Source organism: Durio zibethinus, chromosome 5, assembly GCF_047325235.1.
Source record: "Durio zibethinus cultivar Kanyao isolate XHJ-2024 chromosome 5, ASM4732523v1, whole genome shotgun sequence".
Taxonomy (NCBI): Eukaryota; Viridiplantae; Streptophyta; class Magnoliopsida; order Malvales; family Malvaceae; genus Durio; species Durio zibethinus.
The window spans coordinates 4685594-4712647 of NC_143166.1; the positions used below are offsets into that span (position 1 = coordinate 4685594).

The 27054-nt window shown below is 28.1% G+C and overlaps 1 protein-coding gene and 2 pseudogenes across 2 annotated transcripts; all 3 read right to left on the bottom strand.

The window, feature by feature from the left end:
• Positions 1-2624: 2624 nt before the first annotated feature.
• LOC149518704 (zinc finger BED domain-containing protein RICESLEEPER 2-like) lies at positions 2625-4204 on the bottom strand (annotated as a pseudogene).
• A 13320-nt stretch (positions 4205-17524) lies between these two features.
• Positions 17525-20663, bottom strand: LOC149518705 (armadillo repeat-containing protein LFR-like). Of its 2 annotated transcripts, none has more exons than XM_089761465.1 (5): positions 20072-20663; positions 18825-19999; positions 18211-18689; positions 17766-17805; positions 17525-17695 (listed from the first exon to the last, which is right to left on the bottom strand). In XM_089761465.1, exons 3-5 carry the CDS (start codon positions 18524-18526, stop codon positions 17689-17691), a joined length of 363 nt encoding a protein of 120 aa, XP_089617591.1. In that variant the 5' UTR covers positions 18527-18689; positions 18825-19999; positions 20072-20663; the 3' UTR covers positions 17525-17688. The 2 variants fall into 2 exon arrangements, with proteins under 2 accessions (XP_089617591.1, XP_089617592.1); XM_089761466.1 differs by lacking the exons at positions 17525-17695; positions 17766-17805 and having other exon boundaries at positions 18318-18456; positions 18547-18689; positions 18825-18951; positions 19766-19999; positions 20473-20663.
• A 1149-nt stretch (positions 20664-21812) lies between these two features.
• Positions 21813-23273, bottom strand: LOC111283035 (stemmadenine O-acetyltransferase pseudogene; annotated as a pseudogene).
• Positions 23274-27054: the final 3781 nt, after the last annotated feature.

Below are 27054 nucleotides of genomic sequence, written 5' to 3' on the forward strand. Positions count from 1 at the left end.
CCAAAAAAAAGAAAAAAAAAATGGAAGAAGAAGAAGCTTCTGCCTTGTATGTTTTGTTTGTTTTAAGTCATTATTAATGTAATATATGAGAATTCTAATGGCTCGTACACACAAAAATGGTTTAAAACGGGAATTCAAAAAAGTGAATTTCCGATCATCCAAACAGCTGTTGCTATGAATATACGATGGATTATTCACCTCTTTTGTGTGTGGTGAAGACAAGGCAACGTTACTCCATGTGAGTCTTGCTGTATTTTTGAGCAATGAAATTAATAAATGATGCTTGATTTACTGACCAAGACTTAAAAAATGGGTGGACAAGTGAGGTCAATATAATGTATTAATTTGCATATAATATACGTAAGTTATAAAAATTATCATTTATACTTTATGTGGATACATTAAATATAAAATATAATTTTTAATTTTTTAAAATTCATATTATTTTGTCAAAAATTTAAATCGTATCATTTTTATATTATATCATATTTAAAATTATAAAATTAAAATATTGCATAATTAATTATATATTGGTTAAAAACAAAACATATCATTATTAAAACTATAACAGTTTTAATCAACTTTATACTTAATAGTATATAATTTTTTAAAATATTGTTCAATATTACAATTCATCACTTCATCAACATTTTAAAAAGAATAATTAAAATTTTAGCATTTATAACCTCTTTTCTTATTCTTAGATTACAACATTCTATGTTTAAAAAAAAAGAAATATTAAATTTTTTTTATGATTGATGATTTTTTTTTGAAAAACATAAAAATTTATATTAAAAGAAAATAAAATAGAATGAACTCAAGAAAAAAGTTAGAACTAGGAAAAAAAAAAAGCTAGGAAAAAAAAGCCTTCCATTCACTACATCAAAACAAAGTAGCACCCTCAAGGGACTTACCAACTAAAAAGGATGTTACAAAGCAGTTATGTCATATCAATATATATCATTTTTATTTAAATCATAGTTATGTTAGTATATGTTATTTTTATTCAAATCATACAACATAGTTACATCATTGAAAAAAATAATTATTTATTACATATCATATGTAGTAATTAAATGATAAATATTAATTTTAATTTAATAATAAATAATTAATATTTTCAATAATATAATTATGTGACATGATTTAAATAAAAGAGATATATGACAAAATGATATAACTATTTCATACAATCTTTTCCTCTCACCATCAATCTAAATCCTAACCAAACCAACATTAGTAAATAACTTTTTGGTTCAAAAAAACAATTTGAAAATATATTATATTCTTTTGTTCAAGAACATAAATAACTGTTACAAAAAAGATCAATTTATACAAAAAAGTTTTACCACTTCTTACAAATTTTTTTAATTATTGATTTCAATAGATCTAATGGATAAGATTAAATCTTTTTTTTTATTTATCTTTTTGACTTATTTTACTTATTTATTAAATTTATTGAAATCAATAGTTAAAACAAGGTAAAAGAAAATGTAGAACCTTTTTTGTGTAAATTTGATCCTATCTAAGGCTGTAAACGAGCCGAGCTGAGCCGAATAATGAGAAGCTCGAGCTCGACTCATAACTCGGGGCTCGATACTCGGCTCGAGCTCGATCGAATTTCATTTTTCAAGCTCGAACTCGATTCGTGATCGAATTCGAGCTATTCGAGCTTGCTCGATTAAGCTCGATTAATATATAAAAAAAAGCTCGATTTTTATATTCGAAAAAAATTCGATTATTCGAGCTCGAGCTCGAGATCTTTTACAACTAATTTTTATCAAACCTAATAAATATTATATTTTCAAGATAACAACAACAATAATAACAACAACAATAACAACAACAACAACAACAATAATAATAATAACTTACACAACAACCAAATTTAAGCAAATAAAAGTCTCATTAAATGATTCAAATACAACACACAAATATAAGACATAAAGAAACTTAGAAATTAAAATCCTAATTGAAAGATATTAAATATCCAAGCAAATAAGTTCACAAATAAGTTACAACAAACCAACAACAATACATATGCTGCCTTCACAATATTATGTCTTCAAATGAACATTGGACTCATATTGCTTTTCAATAAACCTATACAAAAGAATAATTACAAAACAAAGAAATTATAATTAACAATAAGAATAACGATAAAAGTACTCATACAAGAAAAAGATTGTAATATTATTACAATGATCAATAACTTTAAATTTTTTACATTAGCATCAACATGGATTTTATCTTGTCAGTTGTCTTATAATCAGAGCAAAAAAATATAAACAGTATCTCATCAATTACCTTAACATGAGTTTCTATCATTAGTTAACCTATGGTTCGTAAATTATAATGCAAAAATCTCAATCTAGACTAGCTACTACCTATTTTTCTTTAGTAATGTTGTGACAAATTAAAAGTATTTAATAATAATATTTCATACCTGTATAAAAGACATTAGATATCCTCACTTTAGGGGATTTTGAGTGTAATCTCAATTGATTTCTTCTCTTTCTACATAGATAAAGTAAAGGAAAATAATAGTTAAAAATTAGATTAAAGTAATGATAATCACCTAATAACAAAATAATAATAAAAAAAACTCACTTTATTCTTCTTCTTCACTCCATGAAGATTTCGACACCAATCTCCTCTACAAAGTAATGCTTGCATTGTGTCAGGAGATAAAAAAGCACGATAAGTAACAATAACTCTACCTCATGCACTAAAGGTAGCTTCTGAAGCCACTGTAGTGATAGGAATAGCAATATATCCCGAGCCATCTTGGATAAAATACGATACTTCAAAGTGCTCGCTTTCCACCATTCCAAAGCATGAAACTTAGTGGAATCTCCTTCACAGATAAAACAGCCCTCCGCTAGGTAGACATCTAAATCAGATTGTTGTGGTTGAGCAGTTTCAACTGATTTTACATAATTTGCAAATTCAAACCAACCAAAAGAAGAAGCTTCTATATTCATACCACTAATACCATTATCATGCACTTGAGTTTCAGCACTATGCTCATTGCCAAATTGATACTCACGAGGATATTCATCATAAATCTCATAAAGGACATCTCGAACTTTAGCAATATTTTCTTTTACTTATCTATCAGGGTACATTCGAGGAAAGCAAAACTCAATCATCCTCATTTTGCACCTTGGATCCAAGATTGATGCTATAGACATCAACAAATTACATTCTCCCCAATACTTATCAAATTTACTCTTCATCTTACGAACCATTGCTTGAACAAATTCATTTTCATCATTCATCCTTTTATCCAACAACACTTTCACACGATAAACTTCATTCAGAAACAGGTTTGAAGTTGGATAATCACTTCCAGAGATGATTTTAGTGGCTGAATTAAAAACTTCTAAAATCTCACAAACTTTCTCCACCTTTCCCCAATCTTTATGACTTGGACAACATTCATAATGAGATTCTCGCTCTTTGAGTCTCGAAAACACTTCTTTGAATTTGATTGCAATCGACAACATCTCGAATGTCGAATTTCAACGTGTTTTACAATCGAGAATGAGTTTCCTATCAGGTAACTGTAACTGTTGTACTATATTAGAAAATGAGTTAAGTCTTGCCTCATTTTGATTAATAAAATTGACATTTTCATGAACATCACCAATCACATTCTTAATCTCAGAAAGGCCATCTTGAACCATGAGATTTAAGATATGTGCACAACACCGAACATGAAATAATTTTTCTCCACAAAGCAACATCCTATTTCTTGAAAAAATGTCTTTAAGAATTCTAATCACCACATCATTGCTTGAAGCATTGTCCACAGAAAGTGTAAACACCTTGTTTTCAATTCCCCATTCTTTTAGACACTTAAAAATACAATCAGCAATCTCAACACCGCGACGAGGAGGAGGTATGTGAACAAAGCTAATAACACGCTTTTGCAATCTCCAATTAGAATCTACAAAGTGTGCTGTAAGAACCATGTACTCAATCTTTTGATTACTTGATTTTCACAAATCTGTTGTCAAACTAATCTTGCTGACAGTCTTTAACAATGCCTTTAATTTCTTTTTTTCTGCTTCATAAACTTACATGCAATCTTTTTTAATAGTATTGCGTGATACCTTTTCCCATTCAGGCATCCCACGTTTTTGCATCATGTTAAAATCTTCCTTTTCTGTAATCGAAAAAGGATGCTCGTGCATAAGTATCCAATGTGCAGCTGCTTCTCTCATCTTTACCATATCAAACTTGCCATCTGTGAGAGCAGGTAGTATCTGTACATCACCACATGTGTTTACTGACTGAAAGTTGATCATTTGTTGTTGATTCTGAAAAAATTTTCTCTTAACACAAGTTATCAAATGCCTCTTAAATTGAGTCGTGCTTTTACTTGTATTTATTGCTAGCTTCTTCTTGCAATAGACACACTCTCCTTTTTTGGAACCATCAGAAAGAATGACTTTTTTGAATTCTAACCAAACAGCAGATGTCTTTTACCTCTTTTTCTCATTACTTTCTTCACACTCTTCAAGGTCAGCATTATCACATTCTTTATCATTGGCATCAATGACTGGTGTTTTATCTGTGTTACCATTAGTGGCATCTAAAGCTTCATTCATTGAATCATTACCATCATCTGACACAATTCGACTAGTAAAAGAATTTATTGTCAGCTGAACTGGTATAGAAGAGATATCCGGTGTGGTTGATGACATGTTTAGTTTCCTATAGCAAAAAAATAAAAAACAAATCAAAACAATAATATAATTTTAGGATCAAACAATAATGCAAACAAGTTGTTAGAAACATGTGCGGTAAATTTTATTGCCAGAAACATGCTAAACAAGTTGCGAGAACAAATTATTGGAAGAGTATAAAATTTTATTCTTTGGGAAAATATACTAATATTGTAGGAATTTTAATAAATTTAAGATTACCTACTTCGATAATAATTTCAATTTCTAAAATCAATTTCTTAAAATGAATATTTCTTATTAATTTTTACAATTATACATGCCTAGTTAGTATTTATATAACATTAACTCAATCTCATTAGAAATAAGTGTCAGGTTATATTCTAACAAATCTAATATGCATAAAGAAGAAAAGTATTCACATTGAAACAGTCCCCAATAAATTAGTGATGAACTATATGGAAGCTTAAATTATGATTATGACTAAAAACAATAGAGCCAATGACCTTTTTTTTTTTTGTTAAATAATATGAACCATCCAAAAGTTTTTCTACTGATAAAGGGTATTGTGCAAGTCTTGAAATGGCCCAAATTCAGTTGCTTTCTTGCTAATAATATAGAGACTTTTGGTTTACAAAATTCAGTATTTAAATGCAACTTCACAAAGAACATACTACTTTTCACAAGTTTGCAACAAAAATAAAAGTATAATAGATAGTGTTTGACAAACAAATTAGAATTGAGAATATCAATACTAACAAATAGCTATATCACCTTGCCCCCTTTCATTTTTGTTCTCGATCTGCATGCCCACAATATTCATAAAGGTATTTAATTTAGACATTCATAAAGGTATTTAATTAAGGCATTCTTATTTAAACCACCTTTTAGCATGAATTGGAAGCCTAACATAAAAACATTTAATAAAAAAATGGCACTAAAAAAGTATGTCATGGAGAAAAGGCTACGTTGAGGGATCGAGTTCTGTTCAAGCTATTGCAAACGTCGAATGGGTGGAACGAGCTTACCTTTTAGAGAGAGGAGAAAGGGCTACGTTGAGGGATCAGGTTCTGTTGAAGCTGCTGCAAATTATTGAAGCTGCTGCAAACGTCGAATGGGTTCTGTTCAAGATCAGGTTCTGTTGAAGCTGTTGCAAACGTCGAATGGGTTCTGTTGAAGCTGCTGCAAACGTCAAATGGGTTTTGTTGAAGCTGCTGCAAACTGTTGAAGCTACCGTAAATTGTTGAAGCTGTCGCAAACTGTTAAAGCTGCTGTAAATTGTTGAAGCTGCTGCAAACGTCGAATGTGTTCTGTTTAAGATCTGTAAACTATTGAAGCTGCTGCAAGCTGCAAACGTCGAATGGGTTCTGCTCAAGATCTGTAAACTGTTGAAGCTGCTGCAAACGTCGAATGGGTTCTGTTCAAGATCTGCAAACTGTTGAAACTGCTGTAAGCTGTAAACGTCGAATGGGTTCTGTTCAAGATCTGTAAACTGTTGAAGCTGCTACAAACTGTTGAAGCTGCTGCAAACGTTGAATGGGTTCTGTTGAAGCTGCTGCAAATGTCGAATGGGTTCTGTTCAAGATCGGGTTCTGTTCAAGCCTTTTAGAGAGAGGAGAAAGGGCTTTCGAAAGGGTGGAACAAGCTTGGAAGACAATTGAGTGGGATTCGGGAAGAAAATGTGCTGCAAGTAGGGCTGTTGGTGAGTGAGAGAGATGGGGAGAAAAACTGAAAGAGAAGAGAGAAAGAAAGAAAATAAAATTTTAGGGTTTTTTAAGCTAAGGGTAAAAAAGTAATTTTATAAATAAAATAATAAAAATAAATATATAATAGAAAAGCTCGATTAGGCTCGCGAGCTACTCGAGCCGGATATAAGAATACTTGAATTCGACTCGATCGATAAGTCGAGCTACTCGAGCTCGAGCTCGACTCGATAATAATCGAATCGAATTCGAGTTTTTTTTGAATCGAACCCAAGTAGCTTGCGAGTACTAATGTATCATTTACACCCTTAATCCTATCCCTTTTAAAAAATATTACTTGCTATTTGAAAAAGATAATCAACAATTGCTAATTGAACATTAGTTAAGATGATATAAGTACTAGATAAATTTTTGGAAGTTACGATTTTGAAAGAATTTAAAATAGTATTTGGTATGGGGTGATCACTCATAAAACCCATGATGATTATATCACTGTATTTGGTAAGTATTTGATGATTTTATGTGATTGAAAGTGATTAGATCATTATCTTGGAAGGTGATATAATTTTCATATAAAATGGTGTAAAACTTTTATCACCAAAGTGAAATAATATGTAAAGTTAATAATAATAAAATTTATCTATTTAATATGTAAATTAAAAACTTGCTGCATCTTAAAATTGTAATTATTTTATATTATGAGTTTTTATATTTTTAGATTAATATATTGTAACAAGTTCAAAAATAATTTGTATATTCCTTTTACTTTTTAAAATATTTTATATAGAATATAATTTTTTTGCTTTTCTTTTATTATGAATTTAATAGATTGGTTGTATTTTTTTAATTCAAATATTTTTTACATAATTTATATTAGCAATTTACTTATCAACAAACATATTTATTAATTTAATAATTTAATTGTATTTTATTCTAAAATAAATAAATATTACTAATATTTTATAAATTATTACCTTTAAACAACTTTAAAATTATTACTTTGTGTAACTATTACAATATGTATAGTTATTTTCACACTTTTAAACAAAATAACATTTGATTTTTAATAATACTAAACACAATGATATTTAATTTTTATGAATTAATTATTGTTAACCAAATAAAATGATTTCAAATTGTGAGTGTTAAAATTACTTTGGTAATAGGATCACCTCAATGATTATATTACTATAATGATCTTACCAAAGCTACCTAAGTGTATAATATTTTCTTTAAGTGAGTTAAATAAATAAAAGTTGAGAGATTAAATGGTGGACTAAAAATTAAAAAATGGATAAGCAAATTAGGGAAATTGACACTTATTATGAATTAATTAGGGTATGAGTTTTAGGAAATGTATTTTGGGTAGTTTTGATAATTTAAATACAACACAAAAATTATACTAAAAAAATGAAAGTAATAGGAGTTAAAATTTTAGTAAAAATTCTATATGGATTTAAAAAACAAAAAAATATATTTTGTGTTTTTCATATTGACAAGAATTATGACAAATAATTTACACGAATTATCAGTGTTTTATACGATATAAATACATAAAGTATCATATATAACTTTAGACATTTAAATGGTTGGTTCATGTTAGAATTGACTACGCTTTTGTGAGATTTGAGTTCAAGGTAGGAATGTCAATGAAGAAGGTATGTGACGGGTAGAATACTTCTCATTTAGATATTTGGATTTTTATATTATATCAATTACTGTATCCATATTTAACGAGTATTTCAAATTTATTCCAACCTTTGTCCTCATGAATATTAAATGGGTGCGGGTACAAATGTAATTTAATCGAATTGATAAAGTGAGAAACTTGAACTCGACTCGAAATTTGTTGCTTGAAACTTGGCTTGAGTTTAATTGAATTTTAATTTTTAAACTTGAGCTGGACCCAATATAAAAATTGAATTATTTAAGCTCGCTCGATTAAACTCGTTTAATAAAAATGAGCTCGATTTTCATTTTCAATTTTAAGCTTAATAATGTATTCAAACTAGAGTTTGAACTCAAATTTATATATATATATATATTATATAAAACGGTAAAATAATAAATTTTTAATTAAAATAATAAAAATACATTAAAATTTAAAAGCTTAATTAGGCTCGCGAGCTACTCGAGTAAGATATTAGGATACTCGAATTTGGCTTGCTCGATAAATTGAGTTGCTCAAACTGAATTCGATAATAATCGAGTTAAATTTAAGTTTTATCTAAGTCGAATTCGAGTAATTTACGAGTATTGATGTCTCATTTACATTTCTAGGTATAGATAATCTTCGTACTCGTTATTTTTTTAAAAAACAAAAATAAAATTTTTTTCTTTTTAAAATTTTTATCTTGCATATTTAAGTAGTTTTTTTTATAAATATATTAATATCTATTTTTAAATAGAAATATATTAATTTTAGTTAATCTAAATAATAATTTATATTATTTAATAAAAAATCTATTTACTAAATATATAAATATATATAAGATATAAATATGAGAGGGGTACTATATCACTTATTTCTATTTTAGTATTTAATAAAAAATTTAAAATTATATCAATTTTAATAATATAATACCCATCTTATCTTTAATAGAATAAAAAATTAAAATTTTTTATTGAATATGAATAAAATTAACATTTTTAACTTAAGAAATTTAAAATGAAATCTTATATTCTTTTGAGATTCACTAATTTTAAAGCATTCAATAATAGCTCGGGCTGGGCGTTACATGCTATAAATATTTCCATAGTATGAAATTGTAGATGGTTTTGGACAATTTATGATCTTCTACAACTATAGCAGTCAAATTTAATCCAGACTTTAATTCTTCAAAAAACAGTGAATATAGCCATCATTTTTTAGATTTGAAGTCTACCATGGCGTCTAGACTTGGAAAGCACAACATTGACGTAACATTCCAGCACAACTTTCACGTAACAGAGGGCTTTTTTTTTTTTAGAAAAGAAAATTATGCACAGCAGCCGCTTGGTAAAAGCAATTCACCGGGAAAAAAAAAATGGCCAATATTGGCCCAGTCATAGCCACAGAAATCGTTAAACCAAGCTTGTAATTCCCGCTAAGCCGAGCAACATCATACTTATAACTAAAATTGAGGATACCGTCTAAGTGAGTGTACGTGGATAAAAATGAATACTAAAAAAAGAAAAAAGAAAAATTGGACTTGTTTTTAAAGAAAATATGTAATACTTAAAAAGAAGATGAATGGTTTTTTATTTGGATTTTTTAAGGTGACAAGACATGTGTACTATTAATTTTACATTTTTTTATAATAATTTTATTTATTTTTTTGTTTTTTGTAATTACCTCTTATTGAGTTGGTGAAATAGGATACACTCACTGTGTATTGAAAAAAATAATATTTTGAAAAAGAAATAAGTTATATTTTGAATGAATTTAACATGTTTGGCAAAAAAAAAAAAAAAGGTTATTGGCTTAATGTTTAAGTTTGAGACATAAAAAATAGGTTATGAATATATCTTTTTAAGATTATCTTAAAGTTAAATTAAAAGTTTTTAAAAGAATAAATTTTTATCTGTATCAACAGAATTAAATTTGAGAATTGATTATCTGTAAAGAAAATTTTAGTACTTCATTACATCAAAAATTGATTCCAAGTTAATCATATGTTATTTTTTTTAAGTTTTAATCAAACATAGTATTTATTAATTTTGATATTTAGAATATTAGAAAAAAGTTTTTAAATTTTCACCAAAATTCAATACATATCTTATCAAAAATCAAATTCAATTCCTTTTATTTATTTACACAATAGTATCATATAAAAATTTTATCAAAATAATCATTATATAATATCAAAACATGCAAAATAAACTATGCAAATATAATAAAAATTATACCAAAATAATGCAAAGAAAATAATAGAAATATCATACAAAAAATCATAAAAAACAATTATGCAAAAATCAAACAAAAACATCATGCAAAAATAATCATGCAAGAATGTAATACCCTAGCCCAAATGATAACTTGGTTAGACTAATACCAAAGCCCATTAGTTTATTAAGAGACTAATTAGTAAAAGAAAAAGGGTTGAAGTATTATATGAAAGAAAACTTAGCCATCGTGAAACCGAAAGAAATATGAGTTTTTTTTTCTTATCTTTCTTAGGGTTAGAGAATATGAAAAATAATAACTTGGTTAGACTAATACCAAAGCCCATTAGTTTATTAAGAGACTAATTAGTAAAAGAAAAAGGGCTGAAGTATTATATGAAAGAAAACTTAGCCATCGTGAAACCGAAAGAAAATATGAGTTTTTTTTTCTTATATTTCTTAGGGTTAGAGAATATGAAAAATCAAGTTGAAGATTCAGAATCAGAGGCTACAATCAAGTTAATCCCCTAAAGGTGAGTATATGTCCTCTTTTTATTTAAAAAGAAATATCAAGTTAATTACTATTATTTGAAGTTGAAATTTTGAGAGCAAAACCAAGAAAAATTATGAAATATTTCATTAATCTTCGTGATCTATTTAGGTAAATTATTGAGCTTTGTTTATTTTATGTTCTTAAGATTTATTGATGATTATTGAATGGAGTTTAAAGGCTTAAAGTATGGATTTGAGTTTTTTAAAGATTGAAGGAGAAATTCTGTTTTTAGATGATATGCTATGATCTACAATAGTAAATTAAAATATGAGTCTATATTAACGAATAAATTATTGCTATGATTATTATATATCGTTAGAAAGCTTGTTGAATCTACTTTCTAATGAAATAAATGAAAGTCAAATCTGAATTTTTTATGGAGAATTGTCTGATTTTTACTTAAAGATATGTAGACAGTAAGGCAACATCAGAGTTGAATTACGAAAATTGTCTTAATTTTTATACAAGGAATTATAGATTAAGCCATATATGTTTGGAAAGCATATTAAGTCTATTTTCCAATAGAACAAAATGGAATTGAATTTGGAGTTTCCTATGAATAAATGTGTAATTTTTATTAGAAGGTATACAAGCTATCTAGCAGGAGCATTTGATGTAGATTTAAAAAATTGTTATAATTAATCTGCGGGGAATCACAAGATGGGCCATATATGGTTAGAAAGCTTATCGAGTCTAGTTTCTTACACATTAAAAAGATTTTAATTTTGAATTGGATATCTTGAGATATGGTCATTTTAGTGAAAGTAGCGTAGGCTACTAAAATTAATTACTTGAATTAATTCTTGCTTAACTTAGTTGTTTTGGTATAAGTGGTCACAAATGGGTTGATTAATTACTATTATGTTGAAATGATCTTGAATAGGTCATTAATTATTTGGGGAGAAAAAATAGGTGGTGGAATCGAAAGGAGGTAAGTAGAATCTTACACACTTTGCTTGTTTTTGAATCTAAGTATATTTGTATGTTTCTAAATGATTAAATATTTTTTTTATTTTTGATATATGAAAATAGGGTCAAGCATATGATTATTTTGTGTTTTCGCTATGTAAATGATGGATTATGCTTATGAATAAAATGAGAAAATGATTTATGTTTAAAGAATGATTTTATGATGGCTATGTTTTTATATCCTTGGAAAGTGGGATCATCGACACCAGAACTAGTTCTACAACCCTGGCTAACGGATAATAGTAGTTAGCATAAGGTCTTGGCTAGTAGATTATAATAGTTAACAATGATCATGATGATGAAATTATCGATACGGCCAATGACACATGTTATTGCAGTGATCGTAGTTAATGATAATGATGATTTATGATGATGATAATTTATGATAATTTTAAACATTGATCCATGATTTGTATGAAATATGTATTTGATTATGATTTATGATTTATAATTGATGAACTGATATGATTTGACATTGATTTATGAATTTACGAAATGTTTGACAAAACGATGATATTTGAAATATTTTAACATTATGATTTGATAAATATTTTAAATAATTTATATGATATGTACGAAAATGATACTTGATTCGGTAAAGTGTGTGAGCCTATACTTATTTAGCTGTGATTTGCTCATTTTTTTTTTTAATTTTTTCTTTACAAATAAGTAAGTGATAAGTTTGCTTAGTTTTGTAAAAAGCTAGAAGATTAAATGGAAAAGATTACTCAGTTATCATAGATAATGTTGGCCAATGAGATCTTAAAAAATGGTTTTGTATTTTTATATAGTTTATTTTTTGATATATAGATATGTATCATTAGTTAGATTAAATATATGGATTTTACTTGGTAGATTATATCAATTTATTGATGAATTTTATAATGATTAAGAAAGAAGGCTTGTATTACTTTGAGATTTAATTTAAGGTAATATGATCATGTTATGTCTTGGTCTCAAGGTGTGATAAAGAATATCATACAAATAAATAATAAATAATACAAATAGATAGTGGCAAATCTTGACGTTCCAATTTGAGGGATCAAAGTAATATTTTATAATATATTTTTTAAAATATATCAAATCTATTAATAATAAAAATAGATGCAAATATATAACAATAAAATTTACAATTATAAGTATGCTAAATTGTAAATATATATAACATATTGGATATATTAAACAATTAATCTCACAATTTCTAATTATAAATAATTAATAATAGTCTTTATAAAAATAAAATCATTATTTGTTTTTACAATATTAATACATTATTTTCTCATATTTAATATTTAAATTATTAAAATGAAAAATCACAAAAAATATATTTTAAAATAAAAATTAAAATTTAAAACAATAAAGTAATAATAAATTGAAATCTTCTAATTTTTTACGTGGTATTTTCACATTATAAAACATGGAAAGGTATTTAAACTATTCATATTAATTATTATGACATATGACAATTTTCAAATAAAATGAGCACGCAAAGAGTAAAATAACTGGTTACAAAAAAAATTATAATTGGATATTTATTAAGTCGATTTTAATTATTATAATACTTACATATATATTAAACTTAAATTTACATGTTTGTGAAAATGTAGAGTTAGACAATTTTATTCATTTTAAATTGAAAATCATTTATAATAAGTAAATACAAATTAAAGAATTTTACTTTTTTTTTTTTTGGAAATTAAGAGATGTAATATTTAGATACAAATAATTTTTGTAACTATATGTTCAATATAAATATATAAAGAATAATATATATTAACACAAGAAACTTAAATCTGAGAGGGCCAAACTAATTTTTTTTAAAATTCAAAATTATTATAAAAATCATATATGTATAAAAAAAATTTAAAATCTGCCATTACAAATAGATGAATAATCATGCAAAGATATAAAAAAAAAATCAAGTAAATAAAATATAAACAAAACATGCAAATTATAAATATCTTACCAAAATTTTTCTTTTTTTTTCTTCTTTTTCTCATCACTTTTTAATTCAATCAACACTTAAAATAATAAATTAAAAATAAAAAAGCAAAAAAGAAAATAAAAAAAATAAATAGATAAAAAATTAAAAATAAATAAAATTAAAACCAAAAAAATAAAGAAAAACAAAAACTTATGATCCGAGTAAGGTCTAAGTGGATTAACATGTGAGTCTCCTCAGGTCAAGGTGCAGATCCCTTATTCTTTAAAAAGTGGTCCTTTTGATTGCGTATAAAAGATAAAAATAAACTTTTTTTTTTTTCAGATCTTTCCTTTTACTTCTTTCTCTAGTCTTAAAATTCTTTGTTTTCTCTTTCAAATCTCCTATAAGAAAATATAACTGTTTGATCCAAACCTAGATTCAAGTACAACAAATTCAAATGGTGCTGAAAAATTTAAACTTTTCTCCAAAACCTAGAAATCTCCAAAATTCAGTCACCGCAAATCCTTCTGACAATCATAAACTTAGCAAAAAAATTCAAATCTTCATTGAGAAATTCAAAAAGAATTTAAAAAAACTCAAAAAATCTCAAAAAGCTTTTAAAAAGCCCAAAAATTCTACAATGATCCAAAAAATTCAAAACCCTAGATTTGATAGAACCCAAAATCAAACAAAAATTCCAAAAAAAAAAAAAACAAAAACAAATCAGAATTCCAAAAATTGATCCAAAATCCCATAAACCTATAATAATTTTGAAAAATCAGGAAATTAAGAACCTAAGAATCCATTTCTCAAAGAATTTTTTATGCTTTGATTGTTGTAATTGCTTGATGCTTCTTACTTATTGCTTGTATCCTTTTGTGATTGTAAATTGGGTTATAAAGATGGATTCCTAATTCAATTTGGAAAAACTTAACTCTAGCGAATCTAAGAGTTCTCTTAAGATCATATTTTTTGTGTAATTTTTCCTTTTTTTTCCATGACTTGGAGACCAATGATTTCCTTAGGCAATGAACCATTAGATTTTAGCCTTTAACCAAATCCAACACAAAATCTATAGATTTCCTTCTGCAAAAGATAATCCCACGTTTTTTCTTTTTTTTTTTTTTTGTTTTTTGACTTTGACTTTTTAACTTTTTGATTAAATAATAAAACTAAAAATAAAAATAAAAATTAATCCAAAATTTAAACTAAAAATAAAACTACAAAGGAAATTTTAAGCTCTTAATTTTTTACCTTAAAACTCAATTTCTCAATTAAGATCCAATTTAAATTCAAAGTCCACTTTGATATCAAAAAATTTTCTTGACAAAATGAAGTTTGTACAATTATAACAAAGAGTTTCATATTTGAAGCATAAAAAATCACTAGTCTCAAGTCCAAAGTTGCGACCACGCTCGTCCCATGTTTTGTGGCAGCTTCGGGTCAAATTAGGGCCTATAAGGCCTATAGTTCTATTCAAAGTAGGCATGTCAATAGGTTAAGCATTGGGAGGGTAAAACATTTTTCATCTTGTTCTTGAAATTTTATATAATATCTGTATTCTTACTCATCCTCAATAAATATTTTAAATTTATTTTTATTGTTGTTCTTATGAGTATTTAAAAAGTATGTGTTATCTCTATACTTATAGCTTTTGTAAAAAAATAAAAGCCAAAATTTTTAAAAATTTTTTTATTTTTATTTTGTATATTTAGATAATTCTTTTATAAATATATGTTAATATATGTTTTTGATAAAAATATATATTCTAATTAATTTTAAATAATAATTTATATTATTTAATAAAAAATATGCTTATAAATATATAAAAATATATATGTAGGGTATGGGTTCGGGATAAGTGTTATATTACATATTCCTATCTTTATATCTAATAAAAATTTAAAATCATATTCATTTTCATCTCCATAATTACAATATAATATCTATCCCACTTTTTATTTGAATTAAAAATTAAATTTTTCATTAAATATGAATAAGATTGATATTCCTAATTCCATAAGAAAAATCCCACCACTACCCGCAAAATCCATAGGAAATCTTATTTTAAAATTCCATCACAGTGTATAAACATAAACTCCTTTGTTGTATAAAAGAATGGGATAACCTCTGACTTGAAATTTGGACTAAAAAAGCTTTATGCAAAATGATCATTTATAGGTCTGATTCCATTTTTTTTTGGTTGAGTTTATTACTTGAAAGAATTAATTATGTTCACCATGGATAAGAATTAGAAAGTGATCAGAGTTTCTTACTTGATGCTTTGATATTTTGATTCATCAACCAAAGCTTTGGTCAAAGCTATATTTACGAGACAGCTCCTCTGGCTGTTAAGATTGACATTGTACTAAAAGCATTACATTCCAATTTCCAAGCCAACCCTCTTTCCTGCTTGTACATTGATTGAATTGAGAATACCCCTCGGTTAATCTTTGAATGATCAGTTTACTTTCTGGCTACTAGTAAGGTTCATTCACCATTGTTAAGGGAAAGATTCCACCATATTTTAATGTTGTTTTATGATTGAAATTTTAAAGATTCAATTGTAAAATACGATTGTGATATGATGAGAATCTCTTCTAGCACGTTATTAAATGAACTATAAATAACTTCTTCAATGATCAGCCAATTAGATTAATTGGCATTAGCATGTAGCATCGTACGATTGCGACTTTTTGTATAAATACAAAATTGGTATTTCAATTTCCAGTACCAATTTCATTTTGAAAGTCTTATAACAGTACTTCTCCTTTGTTCTTAGTAACTATAAAAGCTAAATGCTTATAAACAAGAAAAATTCAAACAACCAAATTAAAGATGAGAAAGTCTTAAGCCTCTTCAAACTTTCTTTTAACACTTAAGTTAAAACTTAATAACTAATTGGTGAATATTAATTTTTGGTAATAATAAATGATAGTTACAAATAAATCATTTAAATTAAATTTTCTTCTTGCTAATAATTTTCATTTTTCTTATTAATTAGTATTAGATATTCCTTTAGGATCTCCACATGTTTGTTAATTTTCTAACTGCATATGAATTTTCATAGAAAAAAAATAAAAAAAAACACAAAATAAATGAAAAAAAAGAATTTCAAAGTGATAATCTTTGGAATTATAAGTATTTAAGTTAGCCATTTAAACTATATTTAATCTATAATTGTAAATTTTATATTATTAACTTATTATTATGATTAATGAAGAACTATTAATTTTCTAATCATATTTAAGTGAATAATTCATGTCGATTTTGAATTTAATGTTTTAGAGTAATAAGGGGTTTAAAACATTTTATGTAATCAATAAATACAAAGTATACTTTTTTAAAATTGAAATTTCATTTGATAATTCTCTCATCAAAATTAAGCAATGTTTGGATTTTGCATTGTTTTTAACTTTTCATAAGTGGACGTGGATTCTGCAATTTATAGACATATTCATGGCATTCTATGCATTCCATTTGAAATGCAGTCATTGCCTACATTGCTTAGAATGGAATTGATTGACTTTTACGATAGATAGAAGATACTTGAAACAATTATGACGGCTTACCACTTGATAAAGTACCACTCATGTTCAAGAAGCAATCTACACCACCTTTAAGATAGTTGGGAAGCTGATTAAATGGAATGCCCCTAAATTTTGATAAAAATGGTAGAAGTAGGCAAATGAATAATGCTTGCACTAAACATGGTACAATCACATTAACATCCAACCAAGATCCAAAATAGAAAAACCATTGAAAGGAGACAAAATTGCCACAGAACCTAAGACTGTAACTCAATACACAGTACTTAAAATGCAGAACCATAGGAATTTATAACGAAGAAAATGTTCTTTAATACAATGCATGCATTTCACACAAAATTTTCTCAACTTTTTATGTTCAATTTGACCAACAAAATACAGGGACTTTTCAACGGTAAACATCATACTTTTAATCACTATGCGGCATCCAAAACAGTTACTTCCTGCATATGATTAAATATCACGTGTTACATGAATGCATTATACAGAACTTGAAAATGGTTAGGTACTTACATTTCAATAAGAAAACCAACAACCTTAAGCACAGTATCAGCTGCTTGCAACAAAAAAGAAATTATCATCAATAGACTCCAAAATATCCTAGCTTCCTTCAATGAATGACCAATGCTGGATTCACTACGGAAGTAAACATAGGCAATAAATCTAATTCTCAGTGTTTAGCACAAGAAGAATCATTATGAGAAAATTGGTTAGAAATTATTAGAAGGCTGTGACTGTGTCTTAAATAACCACAATTAAGGCTCCATTTGGATAGGTGATGGGACCTTCAACTCGCATTCATTCCCTATCTGAGCAATGAGCTAACCAAGTTATAAATCTAAAATTCTTCAATCTAGTCCCAGAATCTAAAAGAGTATAATTTTTGAAGGATATGGACTTATATATACATACACTAAAATGTACATGATGAGAGAGAAAAGAGAAGGGGTTGTCTCACCTACGATGTGATCTTCTATGCATTGAAACACAGTTTCCAAGCAATGTCGATGCTGAGCCATAGCAATTTCATTATCTAGCATGAAAGAAAAGTTGCGAATAATATTAGAAGTAGCAACAACGCACTGCTGCTTTTCTGCTCGACCCTTATCATCTAGATTAAATAGGCCATCTTCATCAAACCACCACTCTGACGGATGCAATTTACTTGAATTTTTCTGCCCTGATGGTTCCACAGCAGAAGAACCTGATCCCAATTTGCCATGCCAGAAAAACAGACCATATTCATTTTTCAGTAATTCAAACCAACAAAACATAAAAAGATTTTCCAGCCTACCTTGACTCTGGTTGCAAGGTATTCATTCCCAACACCTGATATTCATGTTCAAATCCAGTTACAAAAGAACTCGCACCCAATGTTCAAGCTCTATGTCCCTTTCTAAGTTCCTTAGCAAGGGCTATATCACGCCAATCATCTCTCTGCTCCACATTACAAATAATAATAAAAAAAAGCTACCACCCCCATCATTCAATCTTAAAGCACATGGAAATTCCTAAGGATTCTCACCAATTTACAATAAAATAAAAGTTTATCAAGACATAGAGAAAACATACAATTTGGAGAAGAGCATCGAGCAAGACAGGGATTTTGGCTAAGCAGGTGTCTTTACGCATATCATCTTTCTCTTTGAAAGAAAGCAATGTAAGAGTGTTTAAAGCCCAAGTCATCTCATTCTTCAACCTATCCAGAAGGAGCTTGAAAATAATAAAAATATATCTGTATTATTTGAATTAAATCCAAATAATGTTAGCAACTATAATACAGATTTGCCTTCAAAATTAGTAGATTCACATAAAAGATGACACTAAAGTAATATGAATTAGTTGTGAAATGGAGCATGTATCGACAAATAAGAGATGCAAAGAAACTGCCTTACAATAAGACACTAAACTTAAAAAGTTAAATCTTGAAGAAAAATAAAATAAAATTCAAAGTCCATCCCATAATTCCCACGTATTGGCCAATTGTCAAGTAAGAGAAACTCTTACAGAAAGACAATTTTAGCTACATAGTACACTATTATCTTATCATTACATTATCGCCAGAGCCAGAGAAAATAGTTCTAGCAATGGATGCTGCTGGGGAAGACACTATGAAACTCAATGCTGACTCAAATTCAATCAAGAGAGGTTTACCCTGAAGAGTTATTGAAATAATTTGCACAAAGTAAAGATTGCATGCAAAGCAAAACACCATTCAATCTTCAACTAAAGATTGCAGTAGACCTACCCACTTACAGGCAAACTCGATTATCAATACTACCAATTACCAATTTAAAGCATCCAAAATCAAATCATAAAAAACAATTATATTCAAAAGAAATTTGAATCAACAATTTAATGCATTGAAAAATTCATCTTTAGCATAAATAGAACAGTCAAACTGCTAAGATCAAAGCAAAGAGCTATACGAATTAGAAAGCAGAACCTAATGCCATTTCAATAATCTAAAATATGAATTTTTTTTCTAAAAAATTGCATGCAAAGCAAAATACCACGCTCCCGATCAGATTTATCCCCAAACTCTGATATGTGGTGGCCGTGGCCGTGCTGTGGCCCAGCTGCCGCTGCTGCCGCCTCTATGAGGCCAGCATGGCCGGTGATGCCCAAACTCTGGTACTTTGACAATTCAGACTTGGCATAGCTCAGATCCATTTGCAGTTGGCGGAGCCGGTGTTGAAGAAGAGACATGACTCCAACACAGTCGTACACAGGGTGACGGAGTTCAACTATGATAAGAACATTTTATCAGGAACCAAACAAAAAATTAAAAAAAAAAAATTTGAACAAATAGATGTTACCGTGTTTGATTATAACCGGTAGTGAAGGAAGAGAAGTTTTTTTCTTGGCTCTTTCCTCTAGCTTTTGCAATAAAAAATAAAGGGAAAATGAAACATTGGCACAATTGAACTCTCATTGAAGAAAGAAACTTCTTGATTAAAGTTTTTGGAGAAGCTTTCTTCACTTTTTGTAAGTACTAGTGTGGACGCCTATCTTCGCTAGGTTTCCTATAATAATTTTCAGTATTCGTGTTTGATACCGCCAATTACAGCAGAAATTGTCTCCATAGATGTCAATGCTTTTTTTGATTCAAAACAACAAAATCCTATAGTTCAAAGTTCAGTAGTATTCAATAATTAAATTGTTGTAGGATCATACAATTACAAACTCTGGAGAGCAAATGACACATAAAAATAATTACCTCTCAACTGCAAAGGTTTCACCACAAAGCCAAAAACAGCGAATGAAAGCATCAACCATGCCTCTCCCTAGAATGCATAGCGTCAGTGGAAATGGCCCCCAACCTACATGATAAGCAAATAGAAATTTTAGTTAATCATCAAACATCCGGCACACATGTCTACACAGTACAGAAGGACCCTACCAACTGCAATTTAGCAACACATTATAATTTCCAAACATGAGTAGTTTTAACAAATAACTTTCCTTTGTGGTTTTCTTTGTTCTATTATAACCTTTCAATAGCCTCAACAAATCATAAATTAGATGAAGAAAAGAAAAGGAAAAACATCATTGATACCCAAAGTAAAATAAATATGAAAAAAATACAGATCTATTATTTTTGTGCAATCGAGATTCAATATGCCAAAAGTTCTTACTTGAATAGAGTAACAACTTGCAGCAAAACTCAAAGAACAGAGGAAGCACTTGGAATGATCAAGTTCTGGATGAATGCGGGCATGATATGCCTAAAATGGAATGTGATTGAAGGAATTCTCGCATGGAGAAAAAACAAAGTTTTACTTGCTTGACAAAAAAGTTCAGGTTTATTTGTAAACATGTGCTAGTTCCCAATCTCACAAGAGCATAAAAGCATCTGACCAGTTTTATAAAGGATTGCTATAGTAGCATTTATAATGGAAGCCTCTAATGTCATTACAGGACTGAGGGGACTAACAAATTTGGCCTTTATCAACACTTTTCGTTTTAGTTGTAATGTGGTGAAACTTTGAAGTCACTACTCCTAAAAGTAAAACGGATGTCGTGTTAAAGACCAATTGGAAAGCAACTATGCATCCAAACCCTCCAAAAAATAACTTTGCATATTGGAAAGGCATTACCACTGAATAAACAGTTCTAACTTTCTATGAACTTAACCTTTTGTTATTCAACTACTATGAACCACCGTTTTTGTTAAATATTCAGAATGTTTATTTGAATTGAATTAAAATATAATATAAAACTTGAAATTTTAAATATTCTTTGATCCACTTAGACAATTTCAAGTAAGACTTGGTTTTTTAAAATTAAATTATTAAAAAATTCTTATTTTTTAAATAAGTCCTTATCTTTCTATTGTATATTTAATTGAGCCTTAAAATATTGATTTTGTTTAATTAAATCTCTATTTTGTATGAAAAACTCTAAAATCGATTAAAAAATAGATGTTTATTATGCAAAAATGGTACCTTGAGGTATTCCTTTTAATTTTAATTTGTTTCATTTTAAAACTCCACGTATCAACTATTCCTTCATTGATATCCAGGACTGATGTGTGAATTAAAGCTCAGCAAAGGACAATCTAGAATAAATTAAACTTTTAAGGTAGACGCAATGTTTTTCTAATATAATAATATGTAGTGCCGATTAGAAAATACAAATTTAAGTCAGCTAAACTCTGAATTTTTGAGTTATTCTTATTTTAACAGCTTTTAGTTGTTGAAACTTGCAAGCAATTCATCGTCAATTCCAAATGCAGCCATGTCTTCCTCCGTTAGATTAATCCAAGCCTCTATGCCATCACCAGATGCAGTATCCATGAAAACAACTAGATTCTTGGAACTCAAGGTAGCTGAGCTGATCCATATTGGTTTTCCCCAACCAAAATCAGCTTCATATAGAGGAAACTTGCATAAACTAGTGAAGACAAAGGGAATCTTCTCTCCCTTATTGAAATTTTCATCCCCTTCGTTGGTTGAATCGAATAAATCCTCTCCAACTTGAAGTTTCTCCACGAATACTTTGTCGATTTTTCTTATAGAGTCTCTCATCTGGCTAACAAGATTATCACAATCTTTTTCACTGTCCATGGATGGAACAGTTATTGCAACATGGTAAATATTTCCAAAAGATTGATCTGACAGCGGCAGCTCAAATCTTGTGCGTAAATTAACTGTGTGAACAATCGTGTAGAAGCCATCAGGGCTTGATCTTTCCTTGGTTGAGGCAATGAAACGGCTCCATATGAAAGCTGACAAGGCCTCAATACGTGAAGAGCGTCTCTTTTGGTTTTCTAAGCTTCCGCTTTCAGCATATTTTGCTCTGATTTCCTCAATTTTAGAGGCACTGAACACAAACCTCTTCGTCTCTATGTTTTTTTTATTTGTGTCCACCACTGGCTCAGGTAGTGAAAGGATCCGTGGGGGGAAGAGCTTGGTTGATACAAATTCTGGCAAAACTATTTTCTGATCATCCCCACGACCAATGTCTGCCCATGTATTCAGAAACGTAAAATATGATAGGGCATCTCCAATTTTATGTGAAATACACAAGCCAATTCCTATCCCTCCGCAATCAAAAGTGTTGAACTGGATTCCCATTGGCAATTCTGCAGCACTATCAAGAGCAAAAGGAAACAATTTGTTGAGTTCTTTAGGGACTGGACTTTGTAGAATATCAGCAAGTCGGCACTTGACATGGGCTTCCTTAAAGGGAATTCCCTCATCATTGCAGTCTATGAACAAGTTATCTTTAATGCGTCCAGCAAGCGGATAGAAATAGGTCAAGGCTTTGGATACGGACAGCCTAAGGTGGTCAAGAACATTCTTGATGTTGTCGATTTGGATATCGCTTTTGTTCTTGTAGAATAGGACCAGATGGTTATAAACCGGTGGTGCTAATTGATCAAGTGAGCAGAGTTGGTAATGGCAAAGTTGATGAGGAGTTGGGGAAGATGGCCTGATAATCTCTTTGGATATTACTTCAACCTCAAGCTTCATGTTTTCGGCTATTTTTAGTCGTGAATGACAGGCCCTGTTGCCCACTGCTGTTACACATATATAGACCTAGTAGCTAGCAAGGGACATGTAATATCTGAATCTGTAGGGAAAAAAAAAAGCACAGCTAGTATAGATTTGGGATAAGATGTGAGATATTAGTATATTCGTCTAAATACAATAAGTTAATATGATACGATATTGATATAAAAAAAATGAAAGTGATACATTCTAAATTTTTAATAAAAATTTATATTTATTTAATTTAATATTATGTAAATTAAGATACGAAAATTTATATATTATAAGTATTTTTATATGAAATAAACAAATATAAATATACAAATTATCAAAATTGTTTCCATACCATCCTCGACTCCGATGTAAACACTTGCTATAATTTATCCAAACAATTTGAAGGAATTTTTACAAAGGTGGTCAAGGACAACAGACAAAAAAATTATTTCATTTTCTGTTCACAGATAATGATGTTACAACAACATTAAGTCGTGTTTTAGGTAATACCATTAAAATATCTATCAGTAATAAGGTATTTTTTGACTTTTTGAAGAGCTCCATCCAGAAGGAAGGTGGTATTTAGGCAGGTAGTATACCTTGTAAATGATAGAGGGATGGGAGTTTAAAAGGCTTTTGTTGTGCAGGTAGCTAGGAATTGAAAAAATGAAAATAATTTTGACTTAGTGTTAAACCCTTTTTTTTTTTTTGGACTTGAAAATGTAGAGTAGTGTTTTTTAAAACAAAAGAGATAATAATATGAAAAAAGGTTATAATTGTTAAGATTTAAATTTAAGATTTATTAAAAATAATTGTATAAATAAATTGAATTATATACATCATAAATTTATAATATATTAATAGCAATATTTTTTTAAAAACAAATAGCAATTTTTTAACTTTTAATTTAGTAATTAATTTCTGGACTTTGACTCCATGAAGTGAAAGCAGATGCAATGTGTTGGAATATGGTAATGCGCACGAGGCTCGGGAAAAAACGATGTCAGGTGTGTATCTATTCAATTTATTTTCTTGTAAAGAAGTTTATTTTATAAAGTGAATATTGTGAAAATTAATTTTAGAATCAGTATTAGGAATCTTAGATCTGATCTTTTCTTGGATTTATATTTGAGTTGCTTGCGTTTGATGAGAATGAGTGCCCAAAAATTAATGTCTTCATAGTATTTTTGAGCCCAATTGAAATATGTTAAATCTTTATATTTGAAATTTGAAATTCAAAATATGTTGAATATTTATATTTGAAATTTGAAATTTTTAAAATTGATGAAAGATCTAATCTTTTTCAAATTAGTATATTAATTTAAAATTGTTTTGGTAATTAAATTTAATTTTTTATAATAATTTTAAATTAAAATAATGCATATAATTTTTATCTTTATTAATTATATTATAAAATATAAAGTACTTAATAAATATTGCTTATATGAATATTTATGTGGATAATTTTATTATTTGATACATAAGAAATTACTCAAAAAATAATTATAAATGTAGGAAGTTATTTTACCATTAATATTTTCAAAGAGAATCATATTTTTTATGATTATAATAATCATTAATGGTTAATGAATTGAGAAATTAAAATAAACTTTTCTTACTCCTAATTACTTGATTAGAACTTCTTTTTTCTTGCCTTTTTGAACTTGCTAGATTGATCCCTTAATTGAGAATAAATTTGAATATAAACTAATTATATATGATTTTTATACCTTCGAGTTTTTTCTTGCACTGGCACATATTAAAATCTTTATTCTCAAACAAAAGTACTTTCATTTTTTTTAATTGGGGTATTAGAAGCCATGTCATAGTCCACATGGCCAGATTGTCTGCGTGGAAATCTGGTTTTTTCTTTTTTTTTTTCATTTTTCATTTTCTTTCTCTAATTCTATTAACCATTTTTGTTTAATCTTTTTGCACATTATTGTCTTGTTTCTTCAATCCATTACCTTATCCTTCTCTCCTGCAACACATCTGTTTCTCTTTCAATTTTTTTTTTCTTTTCCATAATCGTTCTCAAAATATTGAAGTCTCATTAAATGGGTATTCACAAAAAAAAAAAAAAAATCAATCTGATTCATTCTCTTTTTCTTCAAGTCTCAACTTCTCTCACTCTCTACTTCCTCATTCCCCTTTCACTTGTTCTTTTTTGTGATTTAAGTCCCTATTTTTGTTCTCTATTTCTAACATTTGCAACCCAAAGCTTTTAAAATTAAATTTTGTCAAAACTTATTGTGTAAAAGACTACATGAGAGGATTAGAATCTAAACATGATTTGGAATTTTATAGAAACCAAAATCTTGTAGCATTCTTGTGGTCGTAGTGAATTTGTAAGAAGAAAGTTGTATCATGTTGGCGTGAAAAATAGATTTAAATGAAGAGAATTGTTTGACTCTTACTAGAAATAGATAAGAAAAATGTTGACAACATTTTTGTTGCAATGTCAAGCGAGATTCCAAACAAAATTTCACCCACATCCAAAAGCGGGTATTATCATTTGAAATTCTTCCTTGAAACACTAGTTCAATAGACTTCTATTCTTCTCAAACTTGCATCGAAATCACCAATGGAGGGAGAGAAATTCAAGGAAGCAAACAAACAAATTGAAGACTTCAGAAGAAGTGTTTCAACGAGTTGTTGCAGATCTGTGGATTCATTTTTGTTTTAATTCTCGTAGTCATTAAGTATTCAAACAAATACTCTTTGTAAGAATTTGGGTATAAGCCACTAATTGTTGGTTGTACTCTTTTATCTTTTTTGCTTCTTGTTGTTATTTTTTCTAGCAGACTTACTCTGCTTCTTTGGATTTTTAATATTAAAAATTGTCAATTATTCAAGAAGGAAAAGTGACACTACCTGATGCAATCTTTTTGTTCCATTGTTAACATGAATTCTTTAATAATATATTTGATATTTCATTGGTTGTTGGTAATTTCTCCTTAAAGCGATGGTGACCTTGCTGGATATCAAAAAGATAAAATTATACGTGAGTGGGATTTGTGTCAAAATTTGGATTTCAATGGAACTTGATTCTGCTAAATACTCGAATTTGAATGGATTTTATGAAAAAATGGGTATTACAAATTTGGTGCTTGATAGAATGCCACAAAATAGATGTGAATTAAAAACCTGAAATATGACTAAAGATACCAATTCAATCCATCTTCAGCTCGACCTGATTTCATAGGATTGATTTTTGCTTTTAATAAAAATCGAGTTTAGGATTAAGTCGGGTAAAATAATAGTAACCAAAAAAATCGAATTGAGTTTTAGGTAAACCCGTTCGACTTGACCTATTATATATATAATTATTTTTAAAATTATTTATTTAATTTTATATTTATATATATTTTTAATTTTATATATATTAAAAAATATTTTATATTTTAAAAATTAATATTTTATTAATTTTGATTCAAATCGAATATAATTTTATACAATATTAAATTGAGTTCGAATATAAAAAATAAAAAAAAATTATCAAATTCCAATATTATAAATATAAAATTAAATCAAATTCGAAATCAATAAAAATTTTCCCCAACTTAACACGTTTTCGTCTTTAAATTTCCATTGCTGAAAAGAAGAGAAAGGAACTGTATAATTTTTCTTATCTTTTGCTGAGACATGTCATCTATCATAGACAATGATGATTATAGTTGATTAGTGGGGCAAGCCAAGAAAACAAATAAATTGTTTATGTAAAAAAGGAAAAGACAAAAGTGAGGGTAATGAAGTAATTTACTAGTTCTTGCAACTTGGGTAATTTTGGGCTCTCCTCTAGCAGTATCACA